Genomic DNA, 27563 nt, shown 5'->3' on the forward strand with positions numbered 1-27563 from the left:
ATCAGCCCAGAGCCTGACGCAGGGCTCGAACTCCCGGACCGCGAGATCGTGACCTGGCTGAAGTCGGACACTTAACCGACTGCGCCACCCAGGCGCCCCTCAACTGTTCCTTTCTTAAGGTGGTGATAGTGGAGACAGATTTAGGCATTATCTTTAATTCCCTAGTAGTTTGACTTTCCAGTGTTAGTCAAAGTACCTTGGGTAGCTTCCCAGTTATTATAAGTAAATCGATCCTTATAAATCCTGTGTGATAAACTTTACTGTGAGGAGAGACTAAACTAAACGAGTCGTGGTTGTTTGCTGAAAGTACGTGTCCATTCTTCTAAAATAAGCTTTTAATTTTAAAACAGTTTTAGATTTATGGGAAGATGGGGAGTATAGTACAGAGTTCTCACGTGCTCCCACCTAGTTTTCCCTCCTATTGCCATCTTACATTAGTACAGTACATTTCATACAGTTAATGAACCAGTGCTGATGCATTACTATTAAATAAAGCATGTACTTTATTTAGTTTCCTTCGTTTTTACCTCATGCCCTTTTTTTCTGCTCCAGAATCCCATAGTACATTAAGTCATCATGTTTCCTTAGGTTCTTCTTGGCTGTGACAGTTTTTCAGACATTTCTTATTTTTGATAACTTTGACAGTTAATGACAATTTTGATGACATTGACCTGACCTTCACTGGTTAGGTACTTTGCAGAATGCCTCTCTATTGGAATTTGTCTGATGTTTCTCATTATTATACTAAGGTTATAGGTACTGGGGTGGAAGACAATAGAGGTAAAGTGCCATTCCCATCACATCATATTAAGGATACATACTGCCAACATGCTTTATCACTCTTGATGTTATCTTGCTCATCTGGCTAAGGTAGTGTTTGTCAGGTTTCTCTACTCGAAAGTTACTCTTTTTCCTCTCTTTCATACTGTGCACTTTGGAAGGAAGTCACTATGTGCAGCCCACACTTAAGGATTGGGGATTTATGATCCACCTCCTTGAGGATGGAGTAGCTAGGTAAATTATTTCATGCATCTACTTTTTATCTATTCCCTTAAGTACCATTCTCTGAGTCTGAAATACTCCATTTTGAACTAATAATTTACAGAGTAGTAACATGTTCCACTGCTAAGTGTAATAAAAGTTTTTACATCCTTTTAATAACCAAACAACTATTCATCCTTAAACCATCCCTTGAAAATTTACAGTTCCTCTTCTGCTACTTTTGATGTGCTATTTTTGCTTTTAGAAACTAACAAACAACAAATTTCCCCTTTCAATACTATAATTAGACTTGGTGTTTAGAGTATTTCTCCAAAATTGACACTATCCTGTAGAACTCCAACCCCTACAAGCTATAGAGATACCACACTGGTGTCATGATATTAAAACAAAGCCAATGCAATTTATTTACTCATTAAAGAAAAATTGCCCACCACACATGTATGTGTATGTATATAGATACACATGCCTATATGTATGTGTGTGTGCCTCCTATACCAAGGCATATTTAAAATAAACTAAAATTCATAAAATTACAACATGTATATTTTAACTTGTAAGTGTGGGTTTCTTTTGATATGGTCTGCTGATGCGCAAACTCCCAACCTTAAGTCTGAAATATACACTAACAATGTAATTTTCTAGCAAGGGTGGAAGTGGCCTTTTTGAGAATCATTCACATGTTGTCCAATTCAAAACAATGGATATCTTTATAAGGATTCACCAAAACAATGTCCCTTAGACTTCAATGTGAAGAAAAGTTCTGCTTTTGAAATATTGTTATGTGGTCACTTCCCCTTTCCTTTTCCTATAGTCAAATTTGTGCTTTACCTCTATAAAGAGGGAGGGATGTTGGGGAAAGATGTTGACCGGTACATTTTTGTGCAGTAACATCTTTGAGTTAATTTTACTATCTTATCACCCCCTCCCCCTTAGCTCTATTTACTTTACTTACTTTTCTGATACAGCATGTGTGTGTGTGTGTGTGTGTGTGTGTGTGTGTGTGTGTGTGCATTTTTTGGTAAGCTTAGATCCTCCTTTGAAGAAGTCAGAGTAATAGAAAATAAACACACGTAAATAGAGTGCATAGTATTTTGTGAGTGGTGGCAACAGTTCTCAGACAGGAAAATAAAAGTGAGAGAATTTTTGCTTCGCGAAATGAAAAAGTCGAGTTGATAAAAGTGCCCAAATCCTTTTGAACTTAGAGTTTTCTGAAAACTTGGACGAAGAATTATCACGTGAAAAGCAAAACAGAGGAAGAAAAACAGAATACTTCAAATGAAATGTGTTCTCTTTGATAGTATTCATGGCTATCATCCCCCAATCTAGACCAAAAGTTCCAGATCTTGTTACACTTAAGACAAACCTCTCTGAACTTCAACTTGTAAGAAACAATCCAGAGCCCCCTTTCCCGCATATATTACGCTCCCATCCATTATCCTTCTTAGACACTTTGGGACAATTTACTGATGGGCCATTTCCATCCTATCTGGGTTCTCGGGTTTGACATTCAAAAAGGGGCTGGAGGTGAGGAACTCGGGCGCTCCGCGGTGAACGTGCTTTAAAGCCGCCGCCAGCCAGCGCCGCTGTAACCCTGTGCACCGGCGGGTCGCCCGCTCCTGCCCCTTTCAATCTGCGCCGACGCGGCGGCGCGATCCCGGGGACTCCCCGCGCCGGGAATCTCCCGCCAGCTGCGCGCTGCGTCCCGGCGACGGCAGGAGCACGTGGAGCGGCCAGGTAGCCAGAGCGGCAGCTCCAGCCCAACCCAGCCCTGCGGCGAGATGGAAGGTGAGCCTCCAGCCCGCTTCTTTTCTAAGGGGTCTTTGAAAAGCTCGACCGGTGCACGCAGCAGAGAGAGTACCTTCTGAATCTCGGTTTTGCTTCTATTTATTTCTTTTGTCAAAAGTAAATATGAGGCATTTCAGAGGGCAAAGCGTGTAGTTCTTAAACATCTCTCATTTTGCCCTCCCCCACCCCCCACCTAACTTTGGGAAATGATAACTTCTCCGCAATTTTATGTCTTAAGGGTTGTCAGACATGAGGGCTCAACTCGAAGTCTGCAGAGGAAGAGTACTTATGGGCGTCCCTGAAATGGCAGCAAACCTGGGTTGGAATAATTGATTCTTTTGGATTTTTTTTTCTTCCATGGCCTCAGTGTCCATTGGATTCAGGCTAACCTGAGTGACTTATTTAGAATTAAACTTAACAGTTTTTCTTCTTCTAAGAGTAAATGCTGTCATATGGGGAAAGTAAATTTTAAACTGGTTGGCACTTGTGGTTCGCTTGGAACTCGATCTTCTAATGGTCCTTTATCCAAAGCAAAAACCAGGATCAATTAAAAAGTTTCATTTGAATTAATTTTGAGAGTCGTGAAACTATCCTCACTTCTCAAAAAATTTCAGTATATACTTACTTGGGATAACTAAAATTTCACACCACTGTTGTAAACTTTTCAACAAGGGTTTGTTACACTCTGAAAAATGGAAGATTTTCAAGTTGGGGAATGCATTTCAAGTTGGGGAAGGTGCTGATATTTGGAAAACTAGAATTTGTGAGAAACGGATTCATTCTCTTAATAAATGAGATACTGACACCTAATTAAAATGTTAATTTGATAAATATTATGAATAACATGGTTTTTTCATAATAATGAATTGATCTTTGGCAACCCTAGATCTAGAGTATATAAAGTTATATAAATTTAATTAACTACTTTGAGATACAAGATACATGTGGCAGAACTTTTTTTTTTCCTTCAAAATATAATTAAGTGCAATATTGTGGTCCTGAATCCTCAGTTTGTACCTGGGTATGCTTACAATTTTTCTAACTGCTGTGGCCCATATAAAAAATTTTTTTTCTTTAAGTAGAATGCCAAACAATAAGTCAATAAACAGTATGTGTTTAGTATGGATATGACAACTTTTAAATAGCCATTATGAATAATGCTTCAAGTGTTTTATGAAAAACTATGCTTTTAAAATTTTAAATTATTAGGGTTTAAAAAATAACTCTCAAAATTGACACTGTGAATATTTAAAAAATGGTCTATGAAGTATAATTGTTAACATGTAAAGGCTTTGTTGACCAAGAACAGGAAAAAATATTAGGTCACTGTACACTATGAAAAAATAATTTTAAAAATTCTCATGCTTTAATTATTATAAATGAATTGCTGAATTTATTTTGTGAAGTCATAAATCAATATTCAACACTATTTTTTTCTTATTCCTAATCATTTCACTTCTCCAGACTAACATGCAGAATAGTGTAAATCCATGGAAACTAGAGTGTTTCCCTGTAAATGTTAATACTCTTGGATTCATTTATTTAATGTGAAATAAAGAAATTATTAAATAAATAGCATAATTTGGGATAGTAATGCCCTTAACAAAGACTTTTAGATAAGCCTGAATAAAGGCTCTCTGAAAAAGAAAGGAATGAAAACTTGTATAGAATTTGGCTTAGAATGCACAAACTATAAATGGAAAGAGATGGAATCTGGAATATCGGCCGTGATCAACTGTGAGTTTATATGTCTAGATTAAATTCATAGGTCCATAGAGATGGATGGTATATAGTATGCTTAATGCAAAAACTTGAAAGAAAAGGTTAATGATATGAATTTGGTTGTGCTACTTGAGGACAGAGTATTTGATGCAGTAAAATATCTAGTTCTTTACTCGAGATTGACTAATCTGGTTCATGTGTTTGATATTTAAAATATTTTTATATTATCTTGACACTTTGGTCTCAATATAAATAAATTTGACCTGGAATGTATACCTCTCATTTCTTGGTAGTATAAGAAAGTAGAATACTTTATGGAATACCTTTATTTTCTGCCTAATTTGGTGGTAAAATTAACATGCTATAGTTTATTGTAAAATGTGAAGCTGTTTAGTCATTCCTTCAACATACAAAATCTTTTTAAAATTCATTCATCAATAGATGTTTATTGAGACTTTCTATTATGATTTCAGATGAAATAAGCTTTGAAATTGAAATTTTGTCATGTAAAAATGAAAAGTTAATGCATATAATAAATCAAAAGCTGTAACTTTTTTCTTTTCTCACAATCTTTGATCCTAAGTATTTTCTATCCAAAGACTCTTGATGTTGCTAAGTTTTGTTATTTGTGTTATAGTAACAGTATCTTCTTTTTGTTATGGTTGAGAAATGAGGTGGTTCACAAAAATGGATTTCATAGGTATTGGCATGTTTCTCATTTAATATAAAACCTTTCTATTTAAATGATACTGGGTAGAGATCTTTCTAAGTGTATTTATTACACAGCCCCCTCCCTGTCTTATAAACAAAGTACATGAGAGATCACTTTATCTTGGTAACCTTGAGTCACTATTCTGACCATCAGGTAATGTTCTCTAGTATATTCTTATGGGGGATTTGAACTGTGCAGAGCTGAATGCGCCTACACTAAATATTCCAGGGTTATTGAACAAATTTTGTTTCCTTGATGTCAGCTTCTGCTTCTTATCACATGGCTTTTGTGGAAGCCATTTTTCACTTCTAGGTCCCTTTCTATGCTTTGGATGGTTGAGTTTTACAGAGATATAGCCTCCAAATGGTGGAGTTTACTAGCCCTCCATCATGAGCATATGAAGGATGAAATGGTAAAGTTCAAAGGAACAAAAATGACAGAATATAATTTTAGAAAATTCCTGTGTGTACTTCCTATGATCCAATATGCTATTTCACACTTCCATGTCTTCACTAAGATTTTCAGCCCATTTTCTACCTGGTTATGCTTACTCATCCTTCGCTCTGCAGGTGCCCTCCTTCTGATGACCTTCTCTGATGCCTTCTGGTGGTCTCCCTACTGGTCCCTCACCTCCCTTCACCTAGGCCAAGGTCCTTTCCTTTCTTTAAATGTTTCTAACCCCACTGGTCTTTAAGCTCTTAGAGGGCAGAGAGTATGTTTTATTTTTGTGTGCTCGGTGTCAGAAATGGTTTCTGTTCATAAAAGACCCTCACAGTTTGTTGCATTCAATTAAGAAAATAGTGCTGAAAAGTAATTTTCATTATGTTTATATGACACCTTTTATTTAATTAGTTTCTATGAGTAGGAGATTGGTGCTAGCAATTCTTTGATAGAACTCAGAAAAATTTTAAAGTATTTAATTAAATGGTATAATAGAAAAAACAGAGAAAACAAAAATGTTTTTTTTTTTTTTTTTGGCTAAACTAGCCTTAAGGCAAAATCTTATCTATTAGCTATACATCAGCAGATTTCAGGATTACATGTAAGTCTATTAAAATATGAATCAAATATGAACAGAAATTTTCTTTCTCAGTCAGTAAGATAGAAATGACACTGTAAAATTAGCATACAACTTTCCAGTAATACCTTTTTAATACATTATTATAAACTTGTTAATATATTAACTGTATATACTCACTTATTTAGTACTAAAATGTTAGTCATAGATGTTTTATCAGACATTCAATGTAGACCATGTATGAGAAGAACTGAGTGATTAATACAGAAACTTGCCTGTAGTAGGTGCTCAATAAATGATGTTTTCATGCTAAGGGTTCATTAATTATTGTGAAAAGAGATTCTAAACATCACAAGGATATAGAGTGCATTCTGCTATCTAGCTTTTTAAAAATATAACTCTTCATTAGCTGGTGTATTTATAATAATTAAAAAGCATAAGGATGACTCTAAGGCCTTTTGAATCACTAAAAAAAGATGAAATAATGAAACAATTATATTTCTATTATATGTAGATTATGTGAAATGTAACCTATGTATAACAGTTATTATTACTATATAACCTATCAAAATACTTTAATCCCCAGTGATTATGAATAATTTTTTCAGTCTTAATTGAAATCTGCTTTCTGCATCCAAAATTAAAGTTCTTAGAGTCCAAAGTGTTGTAGAGTAAATCAAAATAGTGTGGAGTTGATACCATATTATATTAGATATGTGTTTCATCTAAGAGACATAAAAAGTAAGTGTTTAATAAAAGATATGAAACAGAATAAAATGTATTAATGGAACAATACTCTTCACTCATTGTCAAAAATTCAAAATCCACTTACCTCCTGACTTTTTGTATCAATAGAATTGGCAGCATATTACAAATTGTATTTGTTAATGTATGTTCTTAGAGATGAAATTTTTGGTACCTCAGATTATTTGTGGGTTTATAAAGGAAACTTTTTAAAATAAGAGAAATTGAAAACATTTCAGTAGCATCACTGATGAAACAATACAAAGCTACATTTTTTAGTTATAACTCCTAATTATCTAAAAGATTACTTAACTAGATTTCTTGCTTATTTTGGTTGTTAACATACCTGTAGCCATTCCTAGACTGTCAGGTTCCAAAGCATAGGCATATTTTTTATCATCAGCCCATTCGTCAGCACATAGTACAACAACAGTCATATTTATTGAACAAATTAATGAATGAGTTGCCTGTGTGTTTCGTCATTTGATTATTTATTTGTTCAGCTTTTAGGGCAAAGAGAGTAAAGAAAATAATGACATTGAAACTAGTTAATTATGCTGGTTAATTTGTCAGAGGTACTGTAAAAGGTTTGGTAGAAGAGTCTGGAATGTTGGCTAAATCTAACAATATGAATAGTACCATCTTTTTCTAATCCAATATTGACTCTACTCTGGGCAAAATAATATAGTGCCCTGTAACTTATGGATTTATTTAAAATTTTTGCAGCATTCTTTATGTCAATGAAGCACTGCACTTTCCACAATAAGCCATTTTTCACAACAAATGTTTTGATTCTTAAAGTTGACAATAATATACTTTACTTAATTTGAGTTCTCTAACACAGCATATCAGTTCACTTGCAAAGTGATATCTATTTGAGAGACTATTAACTTATCAGAATATTTGGCACATCAGAAGAGTTTCCTGTAATAGTAGTCATGTAGGCTGTGGATATGAAAAAAGATCATGCTCACAAACCTACAAACATTTTTTATAGATGTGGAATTACATCATAGTTAATATATAATAATAGCTCCAGTCTGAAAACTAAGTAACTAATTTTTATATTTAACAACTAATCATTTTTGCTATCATCTATCTTTATCTCTGTAATTAGGAAAGGACTTGCTAATACTCATTAATAGTTGATTTTATGCTTGCATGCAGTATAGACAGTACCATGTATGTGTATTGATTTAAATTTCATTTGACTTTCATGAGTATCATTTACCAAATTTTAATGTGTTGAAGATTATCAATGTATAAATTTATACTCTGACCTCAAAGTGAAACTTTTTTAATCAACTCTTTGAAACTCTTTGAAATATTAGCATTTTATAAATGTGATGAGTAAGATTACGGTTCTGCACTCTTGGTTTTTTTCCTGTGCATATTTGCTCATGTAAAATTATTGAATTAAGAACATCATTAACTCTTCTATTCCCTGTGTTTAATTAAGTACCTATAAAGGCTCAGGCTAAGGTGGTTGGGACATGCTTTTGTTACAGTGTAGTAACCAACTGCTCAATAACAAAAAAAACACATCATGATTATATATTATAAATTTTTAAAATACTTATTGTAAGTGTTGGGGGTACTTCTTGTCTTATTTTTATGTTCAGAGTTAAAGAATGTGAAGAATTGTTAAATATTTTGAGTGATTCAACTTTGAAACAAAGATAGTTTAAAAACTATTCTGAAATACAGGTGCCTGGGTGGCTCAGTCACTTAATCATCTGACTCGATCTCAGCTCTAGTCTTGATCTCAGGGTCATAAATTCAAGCCCTGTGCTGGGCTCTGTGCTGTGTGTGAAGCCTACTAGACAAACAAACAAACACACTCTCCTGAAATAATAAGGTGAAACTCTTGCAAGTGGTAACAGTTTTTATATATATGCATCTTCATTTTTTTCATATTGACAAGACAAAATATAGAATAATGTATGTGTTGATGCTGATATAAAGCTGTAAGTTTCATCCATATCTATAGATTTTTAGTTTCTATTACAAGGCATATTGTTCTCATTGTTTGACCTTTTGGTAATTATTACATATTTGAACTTACTATACTGTATACTACTAAGATACTCCTCTATGTATTTTATGTATGGCAATCTCTGTAAGATTTCATTTGAAAAATGAAGTCTCTCTTCAAAAAAAATTTTAAAAACTCCTGGGATAGAAATAGATGCTTTTTAACTAAGTAGTCTCTGGAAGCCAGTATTGTCTAAGATTCAGCAAGTTCGTAAGTTGTGATTGTCAGAAATTAAACTCCCTTTTCCCTTGGTTCTACAACTTCCTTTGTTAAGGCTAAGCTTCCTAACTTCATTTTGGTACTGTGGATGTTATGTTGTACCATTCAGACCTTGAGAAATAGCTGGCCCATTGGGCTGCATGAGATATTTGTCTAAAGCAGTTGTGTGCCAGTGGATTCAAGGGGACCAAATGAGAGAAGTTATTCGTAACTGGTGTAAACCACCGATTTGCTACCTGTCTTGGTTTGAGAATTATTTCAGCAGGACAAAAGACTTTATGGACCATTCTAACCAACACACTTCTGCTTACTACCATAAAAACAAAATTCAGTGGGTGAACAATTTAGGATGAGTCATTATTTTAACATTTTTCATGCATTGTAGAAATAAGATTGTGAGCTTGTTTGATAAACAATAATTCAGTAGAAGATAGACGCTTGGCATTTGTGAATATAACCTGTTGTTTTGACTCTTTGTGAGTGATCCTGAAGGAATACAATAATATGTGGAAATTTGTAAATGTTAGGGCTTTTGTAAAGGTTTAAATAGGATAATGTATATAAAAGTCCTATCTCACCTTTTTTTTGCACATTTTTTAATTGGGTTCTCTTTTTTCTTACTGATTTGAAGAAGTTGTTTATATATCCTACTTGGTTTTTTAAAATTTAATTTATTTTTTTTTTAATTTACATCCAAGTTAGTTAGCATATAGTGCAACAATGATTTCAGGAGTAGATTCCTTAATGCCCCTTATCCATTTAGCCCATCCCCCCTCCCACAACCCCTCCAGTAACACTCTGTGTGTTCTCCATATTTAAGAGTCTCTTATGTTTTGTCCCCTCCCTGTTTTTATATTATTTTTGCTTCCCTTATGTTCATCTGTTTTGCATCTTAAAGTCCTCATATGAGTGAAGTCATAGGATATTTGTCTTTCTCTGACTAATTTCACTTAGCATAATACCCTCCAGTTCCATCCACATAGTTGCAAATGGCAAGATTTCATTCTTTTTCATCCTGAGTAATACTCCATTGTATATATAAACCAAATCTTCTTTAACCATTCACCAGTTGATGGACATTTGGGCTCTTTCCATACTTTGGCTATTGTTGATAGTGCTGCTATAAACATTGGGGTGCAGGTGCCCCTTTGAAACAGCATACCTGTATCCCTTGGATAAATACCTCGTAGTGCAATTGCTGGGTCGTAGGGTAGTTCTATTTTTAATTTTTTGAGGAACCTCCATACTGTTTTCCAGAGTGGCTGCACCAGTTTGCATTCCCACCAGCAGCGCAAAAGAGATCCTCTTTCTCCGCATCCTCACCAACATCTGTTGTTGCCTGAGTTGTTAGTGTTAGCCATTCTGACAGGTGTGAGGTGGTATCTCATGGTGGTTTTGATTTGTATTTCCCTGGGGATGAGTGATGTTGAGCATTTTTTCATGTGCCGGTTGGCCATCTGGATGCCTTCCTTGGAGAAGTGTCTATTCATGTCTTTTGCCCATTTCTTCACTGGATTATTTATTTTTTGGGTGTTGAGTTTGATAAGTTCTTTATAGATTTTGGATACTAACCCTTTATCTGATATGTCTTTTGCAAATATCTTCTCCCATTCTGTCAGTTGCCTTTTAGCTTTGCTGATTATTTCCTTTGCTGTGCATAAGCTTTTTATTTTGATGAGGTCCCAGTAGTTCATTTTTGCTTTTGTTTCCCTTGCCTCCCTTCTTACTCTTGCTTCCAGAGTAAGAAGTTGCTGCAGACAAGGTCAAAGAGGTTTATGCCTGCTTTTTCCAAGAGGATTTTGATGGCTTCCTGTCTTACATTTAGGTCTTTCATCCATTTTGAGTTTATTTTTGTGTATGGTGTAAGAAAGTGATCCAGGTTCATTTTTCTGCATGTCACTGTCCAGTTTTTCCAGCACCAGTTGCTGAAGAGACTGTCTTTATTCCATTGGATATTCTTTCCTGCTTTGTCAAATATTGGTTGGCCATACATTTGTGGGTCCATTTCTGGGTTCTCTATTCTGTCCCATTGATCTGAGTGTCTGTTCTTGTGCCATCTACCTCAAATTTAAATTAGTAGGACTGAGAGACCAGAGTACACAAGTATATAGTTTATGTATTATCCTAGCCAACAGCCTCAATGCACATCTCAATAAAAGAAATTTGGAGATTCTCAAAGGACTCCACAGTTTTCCATTGCAGACATCAATGACCTAATATAGTCCTGTTTTCCCCAAACCTAAGAAAACCTGGAGAATTTTTACAGGTAATCTAATTTAGGGATGGAGACACATAATGATTTTAAAAAGTTGATATTAAGAATTAATGTAATGGCTCTTAGATCTTGTAGCTAGTACTCTATACAGTGACACTGATGATTATATGATGGCTCCTTGAAATATTCCATGGTCATGCTCACAGTTAAATAAGAATTTGGATAAGACACAAAAACAGGAAAAAATTTGTTTTTATCAACAGAATGCCCTTGTGTACAAAAATATTACGTGGGACAGATGCAAGTGTGATGTTCCAGTTAAGAGGAGGGAGAAGGCAAGAGACTACTGCTAGGTCTACCTAGCTGCTGGCCCTTTCCTTCTCCTGACACAGATGAGCACCTGTGGCAGCCCTCTGGAACCCTGGAGTTCCATAGAAAACATTTTGAAAACTATCCATTCAGACTGTTACATGTTTTTTTCTGCTGGTAACCCTGTATATAGACTTACCTCCTTCAATCCATCCATTTTGAGGATTGCTGCCAGAATGATCTTCCTAGAATATCAGGTCACTCCCCTACTGAGAAAAACCATTTTAAGGATTTCTTAGTAAGGCATTTAAGATAATCCACAATGTAGCTTCAATATACCTTGTCAGAGGTAACGTTTGTCCTCTAATGTTATTCTGGACTGCTTAGTATTCCCTGAACATGCATTACTTTTCCTAACTCCCCATTTTTCTAATGTTGTTCAAACCCAACAAGTCCAAAAATTAACTCATTGTCTGTCTCTCCAATCCAAACCAACGTCTCCTGATTTCCCAACACTGTTAATATCACCACAATCCCACTGAAATCCTCATTCATCCATTATGTTCCATCACAAATGCCATTCCTTTTAGGAAGCCATTCTTCATTCCAGGTTGGAATTTATCCCTTTTTCTGAAACTTAGTAACATTTTATGTCTAATGACTGCCAGAACCTAACTCCATTTTATGTATAAACATGAAGTATTTTTGGATGGTTTTAATACAGCCTAAATTGTCTAGCAATGAAACTACTATATAAATGAAGAGAAGATGATTCTTTGTTATGTTGAGAGCCAAGACTCTTTTGCCATTATTGATGCAACCTGTATCCTTCTGCATTTTTAGCCCTTACATTCATGGTGACTCTACAAATATATCTGACTACAATAATATTATGTTTTCTAGAATGATTGTGCTGGTATATTTACATATTGAAAGACAAATTATTTTGTTATTTTTTTATCTTTATATGACAGTTGGGGCTTTATTAAAAAAACTCACATGTGTGGATAGGTTATATTTAATTCATGATGATAAAAGAGGTATTACAAAATATTTTTTCTAAAAGGGGGACACTTTTTTCTGAGTCATTGACTGTGTGCATCAGAGTGGTCTGAGCTGGGGGTCTTTCACCAAGATGCTTCAAAACCTTTTTAAAAATGTTTGGGTCCCCATGAAGCCCTACTATACCCAAGTGTACCAGGAGATTTGGGGAGGAATGGAGTTGATGGGCTTCATTGTTTATAAAATCGGGAATGATTATAAAAGAAATAAAGCTTTGAAAACTTTGAGTCCTGCACTTGCTTGTGGTCATCATTAACCAGTTTTACTTGGAATACACATCAGCTGGAACATCAGTCCGTCTATAAATCTCAGTAAGTTAGTTCTGTGCTCTGTTGAATAGAAATGTGAAACATCGCTGTACACTTGTAGACATGTTGTTTCCTTTGTGGCATGAATAGATGTAACTGTGAGATGCAAAAAATTAAAAATAAAAAATAAAAATAAAAGGAAGACACTTGGCCTTGATAGATTAGGTTGAGAATCTTTCTAAGTTTACTGTACTACAAGAGAACAGCCACAGCCTAAATAAGATAATGTTTATGAAAATCATCTTGTATAGTACTAGACACAAAGTTGAGGTCTAGCAAATGTTTATCTTAGTTCATAAATCATTTACAGGTATCCTTTAGACCCTTGCCAATCTAAATATAATCTGTGGACCAGCATCAGCAACATCTGGCAGTTGTTACAAATGCAGAATCTTAGGCCAGACTTGCTGAATTAAAATCTGCATTTTAACAAGGCTCCTAGGGAATTCTTGTGCACATTGAAATCTTATCAGACTTGCCCACAGTTTGAAAAGTGTCAGTGTAGCTTATCATCACTCTCATAGCACATGTTTGATTAGTAGTGGATCATCTTTATATATGTATTTGGAATATATATTTTATTGCTGATTTTATTTTTTATTTTTTAAAAACATTTTTACTATTTATTTTTGAGAGAGAGAGAGAGAGAGAGAGCGAGTGGAGGAGGGGCAGAGAGAGGAAGAGAGAGAATCTGAAGCAGGCTCTGTGCTGACAGCAGTGAGCCTGATGTGGGGCTCAAACTCATGAACAGTGAGATCATGACATGAACCGAGGTCGGGTGCTTAACCCACTGAGCCACGCTGGCACCCCTTAAATGCTGATTTAAAAAAAATTTTTTTAATGTTTTATTTATTTTTGACAGAGAGAGAGAGACAGAGCATGAGCGGGGGAGGGGCAGAGAGAGTGGGAGACACAGAACCCGAAGCAGGCTCCAGGCTGTGAGCTGTCAGCACAGAGCCTGACACGGGGCTCAAACTCACAGACCGCGAGATCATGACCTGGGCCGAAGTCAGATGCTCAACTGACTGAGCCACCCAGCACCCCTAAATGCTGATTTTAAAAGATAGTTGAACAATGAAAGCTTTAGAGCATTTATTTTTTTACTTATATTGTCATACATTTGTGACACAACCTAATCCAAAAATCAGAAATCTTCATTCATTCTTCATTTAAAAAATATTTATTGAATGCCTATTATGTGCCACATATGCAAAATATTGGCATTACGGTAGTAAACAAGACAGGCAATGCTTTTGCTGACACTGAATTTAGAGTTAGGTAAGGAAGACAGGCCCCCCAACAAGTAAGTAACAAATGAAATAATTAAAATACTAAGTGCTGTGAAGGAAATAAAAAGAGTGCTAATATGGAGATTAATGGTGAGGGACAGAGTTGGTAAACTCTTTTTTGGTTAGAGATAGAGATTTGGTCATCTTCAGCACATAGATGATATTTAATGCCATTAGAATGGATGGGATCACCTAAAGAGAGAATGTATTGTATGAAGGAGGCCCAGGATTGAGCCTTGAAAAACATCTAACTTAAGTGGTCAGATAGAGGAGAAAGAGACAGCAAAAGAAAAAGAGCAGCTAGCAAGACAGGAGGAAAACCAGCAGAGCATGGTGTAATGGAATTCAAGAGTTGGGAGTGTTTCATGAAGGAGTAGGTGGTCAGCTATGTTCAATGTTGCAGAAAAATCAAGTAAAGTGAGGACAAAAAGTGTGAGTTGGTTTTGGCAACATAAAACTTGCTAAGTGACCTTAACAAAAGTGGTTTTTGTGGAGTGGTGGGGATGGAGGGAACAGAGGAAGTAGAAACATTAATACAGACTATTTTCCCCAGAAATTAGCTAGGAGGTGAAGCAGAGAAATAAGTGGGCATGTTGCTGGAGAGAAATGTGGATCAAGAGATTTTGTTTGTTTTGTTTTCCAAAGACTAATAACACTTAAACCATCTGTAATATATATATATATATATATATATATATATATATATATATATATATATATCAAGCACCAAAATGAAAACAAATCTTGAAATCTCAATTCTCAGGGAAGTTTGGTTGGAGTATTAGCTATCACTGAAAATATCTTTATATATACTTGACACATAACATTTAAATACATTTCCTCACCGTGAGAATTTTTAAGATATATGCTGCCCTTTTTAGTGGATGGTTGGTATAGATATAATCTGTATTCTGTAGAAGAATCATGAGAAACCCTTGAAAGTCACTTTTTTCAAAAGCGGGAAGATAGTACTATAATTGCATCGCTAAGGTTTGTGATTTTAGATATTTGAAAGTGTTTGAGTGTTCAATAGATTTTTTTAAATTAAGGAATAAAAAGAAGAATAAAAAATGAGGAATAACTTATGCAGTGAAGTGCACATCTTATGTTATATAGCTTGATTAATTTTTACCTATATACACACCTTCCTGATCGAGATATGGAACATTTGCATCACCCTGAAGGTTCCCTTGATCTCATTTAAAATTGGTATCAGCACTTTGCCCCATTTAAACATTATTCATACTTCTATCATCATCGTTCAGGTTTCCTATTCTTGATTTCCATATAAGTGGAATCATATAGTACATGATTTTTTGGTATCTGGCTTCTTTTGCTCAACATACTTTTTAAGATCCACTCATATTGTTACATTTATTAGTAGTTTATTTTCTTTTGTTATTAAAATGTGTGAATATACCACAATTTGCTCATTCTACTCTTAATGGACATTTGATTGTTTCCAGTATTTGTCTATATTATGAACATTCATATGCATGTCTTTTTGGTGGACATAAACATTTATTTCTCTTGGATATAGATCTAGGGCTAGCATTTCTGGGTCATAGGTTAGGTGTATATTTAGCTTTGATACATACTGACAAATAGTTTCCAAAGTGGTTTGACCAGTTTACCATCTCTCTAGCAATATTGGAGAGTTCTAGTTGTTTCACATTTTACCAACACTTGTTATTATCAGTTGTTTTTTTAAATTTTAGCCATTTTTGTGGGTGTGTAGTGGTATTTAATTGTGTTTTAATTTGCATTTTTCTGATGAATAATGTTGAATACCTTTTCATATGTTTATTGGCCATTTAGATATCCTCATTCCTGAAGTTTTGTAAGCCTTCTGTATATTTTTTTAAGTTGGGTTGTTTATATTTTTTCTTATTTATTTTGTAGACATTTAAAACATATTTTAGGGGCACCTGGGTGGCTCAGTCAGTTAGGCACCCAGCTCTTGATTTCGGCTCAGGTCATCATCTCACGGTTCGTGAAATCAATCCCTGCGTCAAGCTCTGTGCTGATAGCACAGAGCCTGCTTGGGATTTTCTGTCTTCCTCTCTGTATCCCTCTCTCTCTCTCTTTCTCTCTCAAAAATAAATAAACAAACATTAAAAAAATATTTTAGAGGGGGCGCCTGGGTGGCTCAGTTGATTAAGCATCCGATTTTGGCTCAGGTCATGATCTCACTGCTTGTGAGTTTGAGCCCCGCATCAGGCTCTGTGCTAACAGCTCAGAGCCTGGAGCCTGCTTCAGATTCTGTGTCTCCCTCTCTCTCTGTCCCTTCCCTGCTGTGCTCTGTCTCTCTCTCTTTCTCTTTCTCAAAAATAAACATTAAAAAATTTTAATAAAAAATAAAATAAAATATTTTAGAAACATGTACTTTGTCAGATGTGTATTGCAAATTTTTTCTTCCAGTTTGTAACTTGCTTATTTTCTTAATCTATTTGATAAGTAGATGTTTTTAACTTTAACTAAGACTAATATATTAAATTTCTGGGGGGAGGATTGAGTGCCTTTCACATCCTGTTTAGAAATATTTGCCTACTCTAAGACCATAAAAATATTCTCCTGAGTTTTCCTCTAGAAATTTGATTGCTTTAGCTTTCACATTTAGGTTTATTACCCACTTGAAATTAATGATTCTGGTTTTTCAAATTTTTATTTGAATTCCAGTTAGTTAGTGTATAGTGTAATATTGGTTTCAGGAGTAGAATTTAGTGATTCATCACTTACATATAACACCCAGTGCTCGTCATAACAAGTGCTGTCCTTAATACCTATCACCCATCTAGCCCATCCCCACCTCCCTCCATCAACCCTTAGTTTGTTCTCTATTGTTAGGAGTCTCTTATGGTTTGCTTCCCTCTCTCTCTTTTTCTCCCTTTCCCATATGTTCATCTGTTTTGTTGATTCTGTTTTTGACCCCAATTATTTTATAACAGAAACTAGACATTTTGCAATTAAAATGAAAATCTTACTTGTAGAATGTTGGATTCAATCATTTTAACACAAACATATAAAAAAAATTTAATGTTTATTTTTGAGAGAGAGACAGAGACAGAGCTTGAGCAGGGAAGAGGCAGAAAGAGATGGAGACACAGAATCCAAAGCAGGCTCCAGGTTCTGAGCTGTCAGCACAGAGCCTGATGAGGGGCTTGAACCCACAAGCTGTGAGATCATGAACTGAGGTGAAGTCGAACACTTAACTGACTGAGCCACTAAGGTACCCCTAACACATTTTTTTAAGTAGAAATGACATTAAATACCATTCTTCCTTTTCTCTATATGTATTCATTTGGTGGCATGTGATATCTGTGGCAAAATTAATATGTATTTATTTTTCTACAACTTATTTTTCTATCAAGGAAAATAACACTAGATATTGAATTTGCTGTTTTAGACCTGTAACCAACAGTCTATAATTTCCTCATTAGACATTTAATCTAGTTGGGAAATAGGATATTTTATTAAAAAAGAATAAGGTAGGAAAAACTGGAATGGTGATGTGGGCTGTATTTGATCTGGTGTCCTTAAAGAAGTAATCTTGATATTTATTTATTTTTTATTTTTTTAATGTTTATTTATTTGGGGGAGACAGAGAGACAGAGTGCAAGCAGGGGAGGGGCAGAAAGAGAGGGAAACACAGAATCCAAAGCAGGCTCCAGGCTCTGAGCTGTCAGCACAGAGCCCGATGAGGGGGTCGAACCTACAAAGCGCAGGATCATGAACCTGGGCTGAAGTCAGATGCTTAACCAACTGAGCCACCCAGGCACCCAGTAATCTTGATATTTCTTAACCTTTACCTTAGTCCAAGGTAGAAGAAGGAAAGGAAGTATTTCATGACTAGAGGAATTACTCTCATTTTATATCTTCCTTTCCCCTCAATCATAGTCAACTGAAGTGTTTGAAATTATTAGGTCTCAAATCTTTTCTAGTTTTGGCCTTCTTCTGAAATCTGTAATCTATATAGGAAATCACTTTAAACATTATTTAAATTTTGTGAAACAAAAGGGAAATTCAAGACATGAATCCTGCTTCTTAATGTGTCACTGACATTGTACCCTTAGACAATTATGTGACTTTATATTTTTTGTTTTTCTTTGTGTCTTGAATTTTGTCTATATAATGGGGAGATAATAAATGCCATTGCACCTGTTTATCTTCCAGAGATGCTATGAGAAATCTTCATTTGCACTACTGGGCTAAGTGGTTGATGTCACATTTTTGGAGAACCACAAGCAAACAAAACCAGGTTCAGAAGAAAGCTCTAACCATGAGTGAGAGTGTTAGCATCTGAGTGATAACTTATCCTGTATGTTTCCAGAGAGCTGAACTTGGACCTGAAATGTACATTTCAGGAAATTTGAGTTCAGCTATCTATATTTAAGGAGGAACTTTTTTTAACCATAAGAGCTTTTCTGAAATGGCAAGGAATAACATTCTATATTATTGGAAGTGTGTAAGTAGAGGCTGTGCAACCCAAATAGGGGGGTATTGGAGGAAATTCAGGTAGCAGAGGAAGAAGAGGTAAGATAGCTAAGATATCCACTCCAATTCTTGTATTTTAATTTCATTAGGTTATAAGGATCATTTTTCATTAAACAGAACTATTTTTGGGGAGCCTGGGTCAGTTAGGCATCCAACTCTGATTTCAGCTCAGGTCATGAACTCACATGGTTTGTGAGATCAATCCCCCCATTGGGCTTCATGCTGACAGCACATGGACCTTCTTGGGATTCTCTCTCCCTCTTTCTTTGCCTCTCCCCCGCTCACCCACGTGCTCGTGCTGCCTCTCTCTTTCTCTCAAAAATAAATAAATAAACTAAAAAGCATAACTAATCCTGTGTGGTAAGATTCCAGGAATGATTATACCTGGTAGTATTAAGAGAATTAGAGAAAGACCTTTCAGAAATAGTAGCTCACCCTTGTGTTGCCGCATTTATAGTACTAAGGGTTAATTTTGTTATTGTCGAACACATTTTTGTAATCAATGACTCAGTTTCCTAAGCTTTTGGTTAAAAAAATTAAAAGTGGACCTTTTAGAGAAGAGAAAGTTTTTTTTGTTTTTTTTTTTTTTAAGAGGCATGAGGATAGGGGAGTCAGTTTACCGTTATGAAGATAAAAAGGAGTGTCAACACTCAGAGACAGTTTTCTGGCAGCTGTCAGGGACCAATGCTACAGGCAGCTGTCACACTTGGTACAGGATTCTTTCTAAAATTTGACATTTTGCTCTCCTTTAGCACCTACACTTTCTACCAGGAAAACAGACTAGTGAATAAAATCTGATCTCTGAGACTAAGAATAGAATTTTGTTAGCTGATAGTCTTCATTGAATGTCAGTTACTTAATAGTATCAAAATAAAGGCAAGTTTACAACCACTTGAGTTAAAAATATGGTTACAAATTCTGTTGCTAATGAAAATGTTTGGTTTTGTTCATAGATAATTTATTTTAGAGTTAAGAGGTAAAAACCTTCACATGTGAACTTTGATGAAATCTCTATTAACCAGACTGCTGCCATTTCCAAGTTTAAATTTTATTTGTCATCTACCCCCTTTCATTTAGCAGTGCATAAAATGCTAGAATCTCTGAGAAAAATCTTAGTATCTTTTTTTATTTTTGAATGTTTATTTATTTTTGAAGGAGAGAGAGAGAGACAGAGCATGAGCAGGGAAGGAGAAGAGAGAAAGGGAGACAAGAACCCAAAGTGGGCTCCAGGCTCTGCGCTGTCAGCACAGAGCCCAATGCGGGTCTCAAACTCACAAATCATGAGATCATGACCTGAGCCAAAGTCAGACACTTAACCAACTGAGCCACCCAGGCGCCCCAAAAAATCTTAGTATCTTAACAAAAATTCTAACTAGTGAAATTGTTTTAAATGGCATCTTCGCCAATGAAAAGAGAATCTGAAGGAATAAAAACAAATTGGAAACTGTCATTTCTCAGCAAACATATGATGAAGGCTTGTTTTCAATACTGGTAGAAAACAATTTGAGATTGCTAGTAAAGCTTTGAGACTCTGGAGTACTTGGAAAGCTACAGAAGAAATAACCTTTAATTTTCCAGTCAAATTCGTTTGTCAGCCATCTCAGTAATATAATAGATATAATTTTTATAACATTTGTTATTTAAAGGTCAAGGGAAAACACTAACGATTTAATTAAAACGTATGAGGAGATTGGTTATTTAATTGTAGGAAGGGCAGGAGGACAAATGATATGAAAAGAGTGTTTGCTAGGGTTTTCTGCTAGATTATAATTTTGGCTTTTAAATGAGATAAGAAAAATGGTTTTATCAAACGATACCAAAAAATCCTAATGGAAATATGATGCTAAGTATATTTGTGCACATACGTGTGAGTATACTTTAAAATATTTTATCTGGATGTTTGGCATCATGTGGTGTTTTATTTTTTTTTACCCTCCAAAAAAGTCACAGTAATGTTTCAGTCAGTATGGAAGGTGTTGTCTAGATGCTTTATATCGTTGATTACTACATTAATGAAAACTGTAACTTTTTCCTGAAATTCCAATTGTAGGAATTTTGGAAATATTGATAGAAGATTGCCATTGTTAAATTGTTTCCTGGTATAATACCTTTAGCTTTTTCTTGGTATTTAATTTTTATATGTGGTTTGATTTATTTTTTTCCTGATCCAGAGTTTTAATGTTTGTTTTAAAGAAATAGCTTTGCAGTGGTATCCCAAGCAACAGCAGGATATTCTAAAATCTAGAGCAGTGCCATTCAGTAGAACTTTCTGTGATGATGGAAAGGTTCCTTGTCTATGCTGTCCAGTATAGTAACCACTAGCCGCATGTTCTGTTGAGTACTTTAAATATGGGTGGTGGAACTGAGAAACTAAATTTTTAATTTTAATTAATTTACATTTAAAGTTAAATCACCACATGTGGCTGGTGGGTACTGTATTGGACGATACAGTATTAGTATTAGTAATAGATCTAGAGCACGGCTTGGTAAACTTTTCTGTAAATGACAAGATAGTGACTTTTATAGGCTTTGTGAGTCATATAGTCTCTGTTGCAACTTTTCAGCTATGTACTCCATTGGAGTACAGAAGCAGCCATCGACAACACATAAATGAATGAGTTTGGCTGTGTGCCAATAAAACTTCATTTTTGGATACTGAAATTTGAATTTCATATAATTTTCCAGGGGCATGAAACAGTATTCTGATTGTTTTATCCATTTAAAAATGTAAAAACCACTCTTATTTCCCATGCTATACAAAAACAGGTGGTAAGCTGTAGTTTGCAGAACTTTGATCTAGAGTGTCTGTAAGGATCAATAATAGAGGTATAAAAATTCATGTGTTCATTCAATAAATATTTATTGAGTGCCCATCATGGTTGGGCACTATTTTGGGACCTGAAGATACAGCAAAATAGTAATAAAAAATACAGACAACATTCCTGTTGTCATGAACTTACATTCTGGTAGAGGGAGATAGGTTAAAAAAAATAACAAATATGTGTGTATATATGTCAGGTGGTGACAATAAGGAAATTTTATGAAGAAAAATAAGGCAGGGTAAGAGAAAAGAAAGTGACAATGGAGGATGACATTTTATTTTTTTTAATTTTTAATTAAGTTAAAAATTTTAATTTTTGTAGAGTTAACACAGTGTTATATTAGTTTCAGATGTACAATATGGTGACTCAACAATTCTATACATTACTTAATGTTCATCATGATAAGTGTACTCTTAATCCCCATCACCTGTTTCACCCTCCCCCCTCCCCCAACAGAGGATGATGTTTTTGTATAGGATAGTTAGGTAAAGCTTCTTTGGTAAGGTGATTTTTGAGCACACATCTGAATGAAGAGAGGAAACTGGCCACATGGTGATCTGGGGGAAGAGCATTCTGGTCAGAAGGAAAGGTAAATGAAAAGGTCTTGAGGCAGGAGTATGATTTACCTATTCAAGTAACAGGAGAGATGTAGAAAATGAGGAGACTTATATTTAAACAAAATTAACACACTCTGGGATTCTTCTATCATCTGCACCAGTTATGATAAACATCAGTACAGGAAACTATATTTCAAAAGCAATACAGGGACCCTTCATTCTTAACTTTCTAGAGCTTTCTTTTGGAAAATATTGTAAAGCTATGTTGACTGCCAACATATTAAAAAGATGGCAGTAATTTAACACTAAAAATATTTATATTTCAAATAGAAAAATTTTGAAGTGTTTTTTTGGACTGAAGTGTAAAGAAATTACAAAATGATCCATTAAAAACTGGAAAGTTTTACTGTACTTAGAAATATTTAACAGGTTTCTGGTCTTCAGTTGGAATTTCTTTCACTATCTGTCTACTACTGGGCTTTATCATTTTATAAGGACCTTTGATTTCAGGTGGAAAAAATGTACTTCAATTTCTTTTGTCCTGTGTTTTAAATATTTTTTAGTACCCAAGAAGAATATCCATGTAGCCTGATAATAGATGGTTTTAATGTTTCCTTCAAGTTCTGAATGCTAAGGTAGTCAGAATCTCCTTTTTCTCTTAGAAACTGTACTCATTTGTTTCTGGTGTTATTTGTAGCACACAAAGGCCACTTGAAAAAATATTGAGAGCTATTTAAATGTCATTGTCAGGGGGTTTAAAAGGTTGAGGGGCTGGGACCTTTTTCCTTTAGGTCACCAAATTAAAAGCCATCTTGCTCTGTAGTAACTAAAGAATATTTTCACATGAAGGTTGTTTATGTGAAACCTTTGAGCTAGTTTTTTTTCTTTTCTTTTTTTTTTCCTGTTAAGAATCCCTTTAGTGTGCAGGTTAAAAGTTTCACATTTAGCTTTTTTTTTAATTAAAAAAATACTATCAAACTTACAGAAAAGTTGCGATATAGTACAAAATTTTTTTTTCAGAAGCTTTGAGAATAAGTTGCTGACACAGTGCCCTATAATCCTTGAATACTTTAACGTACTAAAGTATACTTCTTCTATATAACCACAAAACAACGTCCAAATCGGGAAATTAACACTGATACATTACTACCATTTAATCCTCAGACCCCCATTCAGATTTGTCCATTTGTTTCTACGGTGTTATTTATTGCAGGAGGATTCAGCTCACAATCACACATTGTATTTAGTTGTCAAGTCTCTTCACTCTCCTCAGTCTGGAACAGTTTCTTAGTTCCTCAGTCTTTCATGACTTGACACTTTTGAGGATTACAAGCCAGTTATTTTGTAAACTATTCCTCAGTTCGAGTTCCTTTTCTCATGGTTAGATTCATGTTATGTGTATTTGGCAGCAATATCATAGAAGTGATGCTGTGTTCGGATGGCACATAATTTTCATTTGTCGCGTTACTGATGATGATCACTTTGTTCAATTACCATGGTGTCTACCAAGTTGTTTACTATGTGGTTGCTCTTTTCATCTCTGTAATAATAAGTATTTTGGGAGAAACACTTTGAAACTGTATAAATACTCCATTCATCATCTGACTTTCATTTTATTTACTTATTAATGTCAATTTGGACTCATGAATTTGTTTTTTTTTTCAATGAGTTATAATCCAATACCATCATTTTTATTTTGATACTTCCCTGTCTCAGATTTGGCCAGTGGAAACCCCTTCAAGATAATGTCTATATCCTCTAATATATCCTCTTCATTCTGTAGGCACTTCCATACTTTGTGACACAACAAAATGTTCCAGACCCATTATGTACTTTTCCCTGCCCAAACCCTAGAATAAGCCATTTCTCCAAGAAGCCTGGGATCCTTTAAATGGAGAATGATATTTAGAAATTAATATCTGGGGGCACCTGGGTGGCTCAGTCAGTTGAGTGTCCAACTCTCGGTTGTGGCTCAAGTCATGATCTCGCAGTTCATGAAATTGAGCCCCGCATCAGGTTCTGCACACTGACAGTGTGGAGCTTGCTTGGGATTCTCTCTCCTTCTCTCTGTCCCTCCCCACACAAGCTTGCATGCTCTCTCTTTCTCAAAAAAAAAAAATAATAATAATAATAAAAAAATTTAGAAGTTAATATCTGGATGCTAGAAGTTGGTGTAATGTTACCACTCCCAGGTGCTCTCAGTGGACAGGGCTAGGGATTATATGTATGTATATCCATACATACACGTAGACATCTATATTTTATATTTATTTATGTAGAGTAGAAGCCATGCATTCACACCAGTACCTTCATTTCCAGTACAGTACCACAGGCTTCCATATTTGTAACTCCCTTCTCTGACAGAGAAAAACCTGGCTCTTATTACCTTATTGTAGTCACTTATTTGATCAATCCTCCTTTATATAACCAATCATCCATTGCCACTACCATCCCTTCATCAGCACAGATGCTTTCCTTGCCTCGTTTGGGTTCTTACATCCTGTACCATAGCCACTATGCTATTGGACACCCTTTTCAACTGCTCAGGCTCTGACACCTCCATGTAAAACTATACCTAATAAGTGGATCCCTTCTTCACCCCTCTCAAGTTCTTGCACTGAACTTGCACTGAACTTGCACTGGAGTGATCCTGTGCATAGAAGCTCTCCCCACTGTCCCCATGTGGGTACCTTGCTCACACCCATTTAAGCTCTGAAAACCCACACCAGACCACCTCTATGTACAAATGTCCTATTCACTGTGCTCAGGCTCTGACTCATACTAGGCTATTCCTTATCTTGGATACCCTTTTTATCCCTCTTGGACTCCAGCACTGCACATGAGGCAATTCTCCAGCCTGAATGCCCTCTTTAGCCTATTCATGCTCTGATTTACATGCTGTCTGCCATGTAGGATCCCTCCTTACCTCATTCAGACTTCCCACCCCATATAGTCATACTCTCACACAGCCTGCCCTGGGCTGCTTCCATTCCTTACATGGACATTCTTCTTCCACATCTTGGGTTTTGACACCCCATACTAGGCTGCCCCTTTGCTTATTTAAAAAATATGTGTATTGGGGCACCTGGGGCACGGTCAGTTAAGTGTCTGACTTCGTATCAGGTCATGATCTCAGGGTCCGTGAGTTCGAGCCCCGCGTCGGGCTCTGTGCTGACAGCTCAGAGCCTGGAGCCTGTTTCAGATTCTGTGTCTCCCTCTCTCTCTGCCCCTCCCTTGTTCATGCTCCTTCTCTCTGTCTCAAAAATAAATAAATGTTAAAAAAAATTTTTTTTAAATGTGTATTTTCTCTGCCTTTATGCTTTGGCACTATCATCTAATGGATAATATGTCAAAAATTTTAAATTAGAATGTAAGCAGAGTAACTATATTTTTCAAAACAAAAATTGAAATAAGACTAGATAATAGTTTAGAATATTTGAAATTAATACTATCCTGAACAGTTTTGGGTATATGATCGTTATTAAAATAAGGAACAAATAAGATTTTCTAGCAATGGAGTGATAGATTCTGAACAAAATATGAAAAAATCTATTACCTGAAGGCATAGGAAAATGCCAAAAACAACCTGCTTTTATGGTTCTTTGTTTTAACTCAAGGGTTGGCACCAATTTTAGCCTTGGGGTGACCAAAACGGAGTAGATAATCCATAGTTATACTGACTTAAAAAGTCATAGCAGCCGCAGCAGCTGGGAAAGAAGGAGGGAAATCCTGGTATGAAAAAGGCATAGAGGGATTTTTTTATCTATAAATTTTCTGGCTAATCCAGATCTCTAGCTGATTCTTGAACCACACATATATGGGTCATGCTCTGAACAGCCCATCTGAGGCTAAAATATTGAACAGAGATTTATGCCTCTCCAAGACCAACCAATTTCCCTGAGACTGTGAAAATTCTCTGTTCTGGAAAAACCCTCAATCCCAGGCATTCTGGGACATTTGGTTACCTTCAGTGCTGCTCACTATAATGAAACAAAATTCAAGTTTGAACCTATGTAAGTTAACTGCATGCTTTAAAAAGTAAAATGAACAAAGAAAAAAAAAACTTCCTATACTATTCAGAGGAACATAACAGAATCCACAAATTCTGTAACATATCATTTATAATGTCCAGGGTACAATCCAAAAGTATTAAGTCATATGAAGAAGCAGGAAAATGTAACCCACACTCAAGATAAAAGGAAGTCAATGGTAACTGACTCCAAGATGACATAGGTATTGGAATTGGAAGGCAAGAATCTTAAATAGCTATGATAATTATGCTCAAAGATGTAAAGGAAAATATGCTTGTAATGAATTAACAAATAGGAAATCTTGGCAGAGAAACTATGACAAAAGAACAAAATGGAAATCTGAGAACTAAAAATTATAATATCTGAAATAGAAAACTCATTGGACAGACTTAACAACAAATCAAGATGACAGAAGAAAGAGTAAGTGCATTTGAAGGTATATCAATGAAAGTATTCAATCTGAACAACAGAGAAAATAAAACATTGGGGTGGGGGGAGAACAGAGCCTCAAGGGAATGTGGGGAAATCTTAAAAAGTCTAACATATATGCAGTTGGAGTCCTAGAAGGAAAGGAGCAAGAGGATGGAGAAGAAAAACTATTTGAAGAAATAATAACTGAACATTTCTCAAGTTTAGTGAAAAACATAATTTTACAAAAGCTCAGTGAGAGAGAGGGCCAAGTGGGATAAATTCAAATAAAATAATATGTAGGCATATCATAGTCAAACTGCAGAAAACCAAAGGTAAAGGGAAAATCTGGAAAGCATTCAGAGAAAAAGAATACATTGTATATAGGAAAGCAATAATACAAATATCACTGACTTCTCATCAGAAACAATAGAGCCTAGAAGGTAGTAGAATGTCATCTTTAAAGTGCTGGAAGAAAACTGTCAACCCAGAATTCTGTATCAAGTAAAAATATCCTTTAAAATTGAAGGCAAAATAAAGATATTTCCAAATAAATGAAAACTAAGAAAAGTTGTCACTCACATAGTTGCATTACTAGAAATGCTAAGAGAAGCTCTTTTGACTGAAGAGAGATAGTACCAGATGGGAACTCAAGTCTTCAGGAAAAAAAAAGAAAAGTACTAGAAATGTTAAGTATAAAGTTCTAAGTTTTTCCTCTTAATCTCTTTAAAATTCAATTGCTGTGTAAATAATTCCTTTTATTCTCCTTGAGGTGCTTTTTAGGGAGGGTAGAGGAAAAGAACAGTCCTGCTCTGGAGGGGAAATCTGCTA

General features: G+C 35.3%; 2 protein-coding genes across 3 annotated transcripts in view; both read left to right on the top strand.

Annotated features, from left to right (window-relative positions):
- Window positions 1-2607: 2607 nt before the first annotated feature.
- The window catches only part of IKZF3 (IKAROS family zinc finger 3), a 90596-nt gene continuing 65640 nt past the window's right edge, over window positions 2608-27563 (top strand). For both annotated transcript variants that reach the window (XM_047845720.1, XM_047845721.1), the window contains exon 1: window positions 2608-2787. In XM_047845720.1, the coding sequence (XP_047701676.1) occupies window positions 2781-2787 (7 nt within the window). In that variant the 5' untranslated portion in view covers window positions 2608-2780. The remainder of the gene's footprint in view (window positions 2788-27563) is intronic.
- Window positions 11224-13112, top strand: LOC125158516 (ATP synthase subunit ATP5MJ, mitochondrial-like). Its single transcript, XM_047845724.1, has one exon. The coding sequence runs from the start codon at window positions 12897-12899 to the stop codon at window positions 13077-13079; it is 183 nt and encodes a 60-aa protein (XP_047701680.1). The 5' UTR covers window positions 11224-12896; the 3' UTR covers window positions 13080-13112.

Source organism: Prionailurus viverrinus, unplaced genomic scaffold, assembly GCF_022837055.1.
Source record: "Prionailurus viverrinus isolate Anna unplaced genomic scaffold, UM_Priviv_1.0 scaffold_35, whole genome shotgun sequence".
Taxonomy (NCBI): domain Eukaryota; kingdom Metazoa; phylum Chordata; class Mammalia; order Carnivora; family Felidae; genus Prionailurus; species Prionailurus viverrinus.

What these genes read in the sequence shown, in the direction of transcription:
- LOC125158516 (XM_047845724.1), top strand. Translation starts at nt 12,897, where the DNA reads ATGCTTCAAAACCTTTTTAAAAATGTTTGGGTCCCCATGAAGCCCTAC.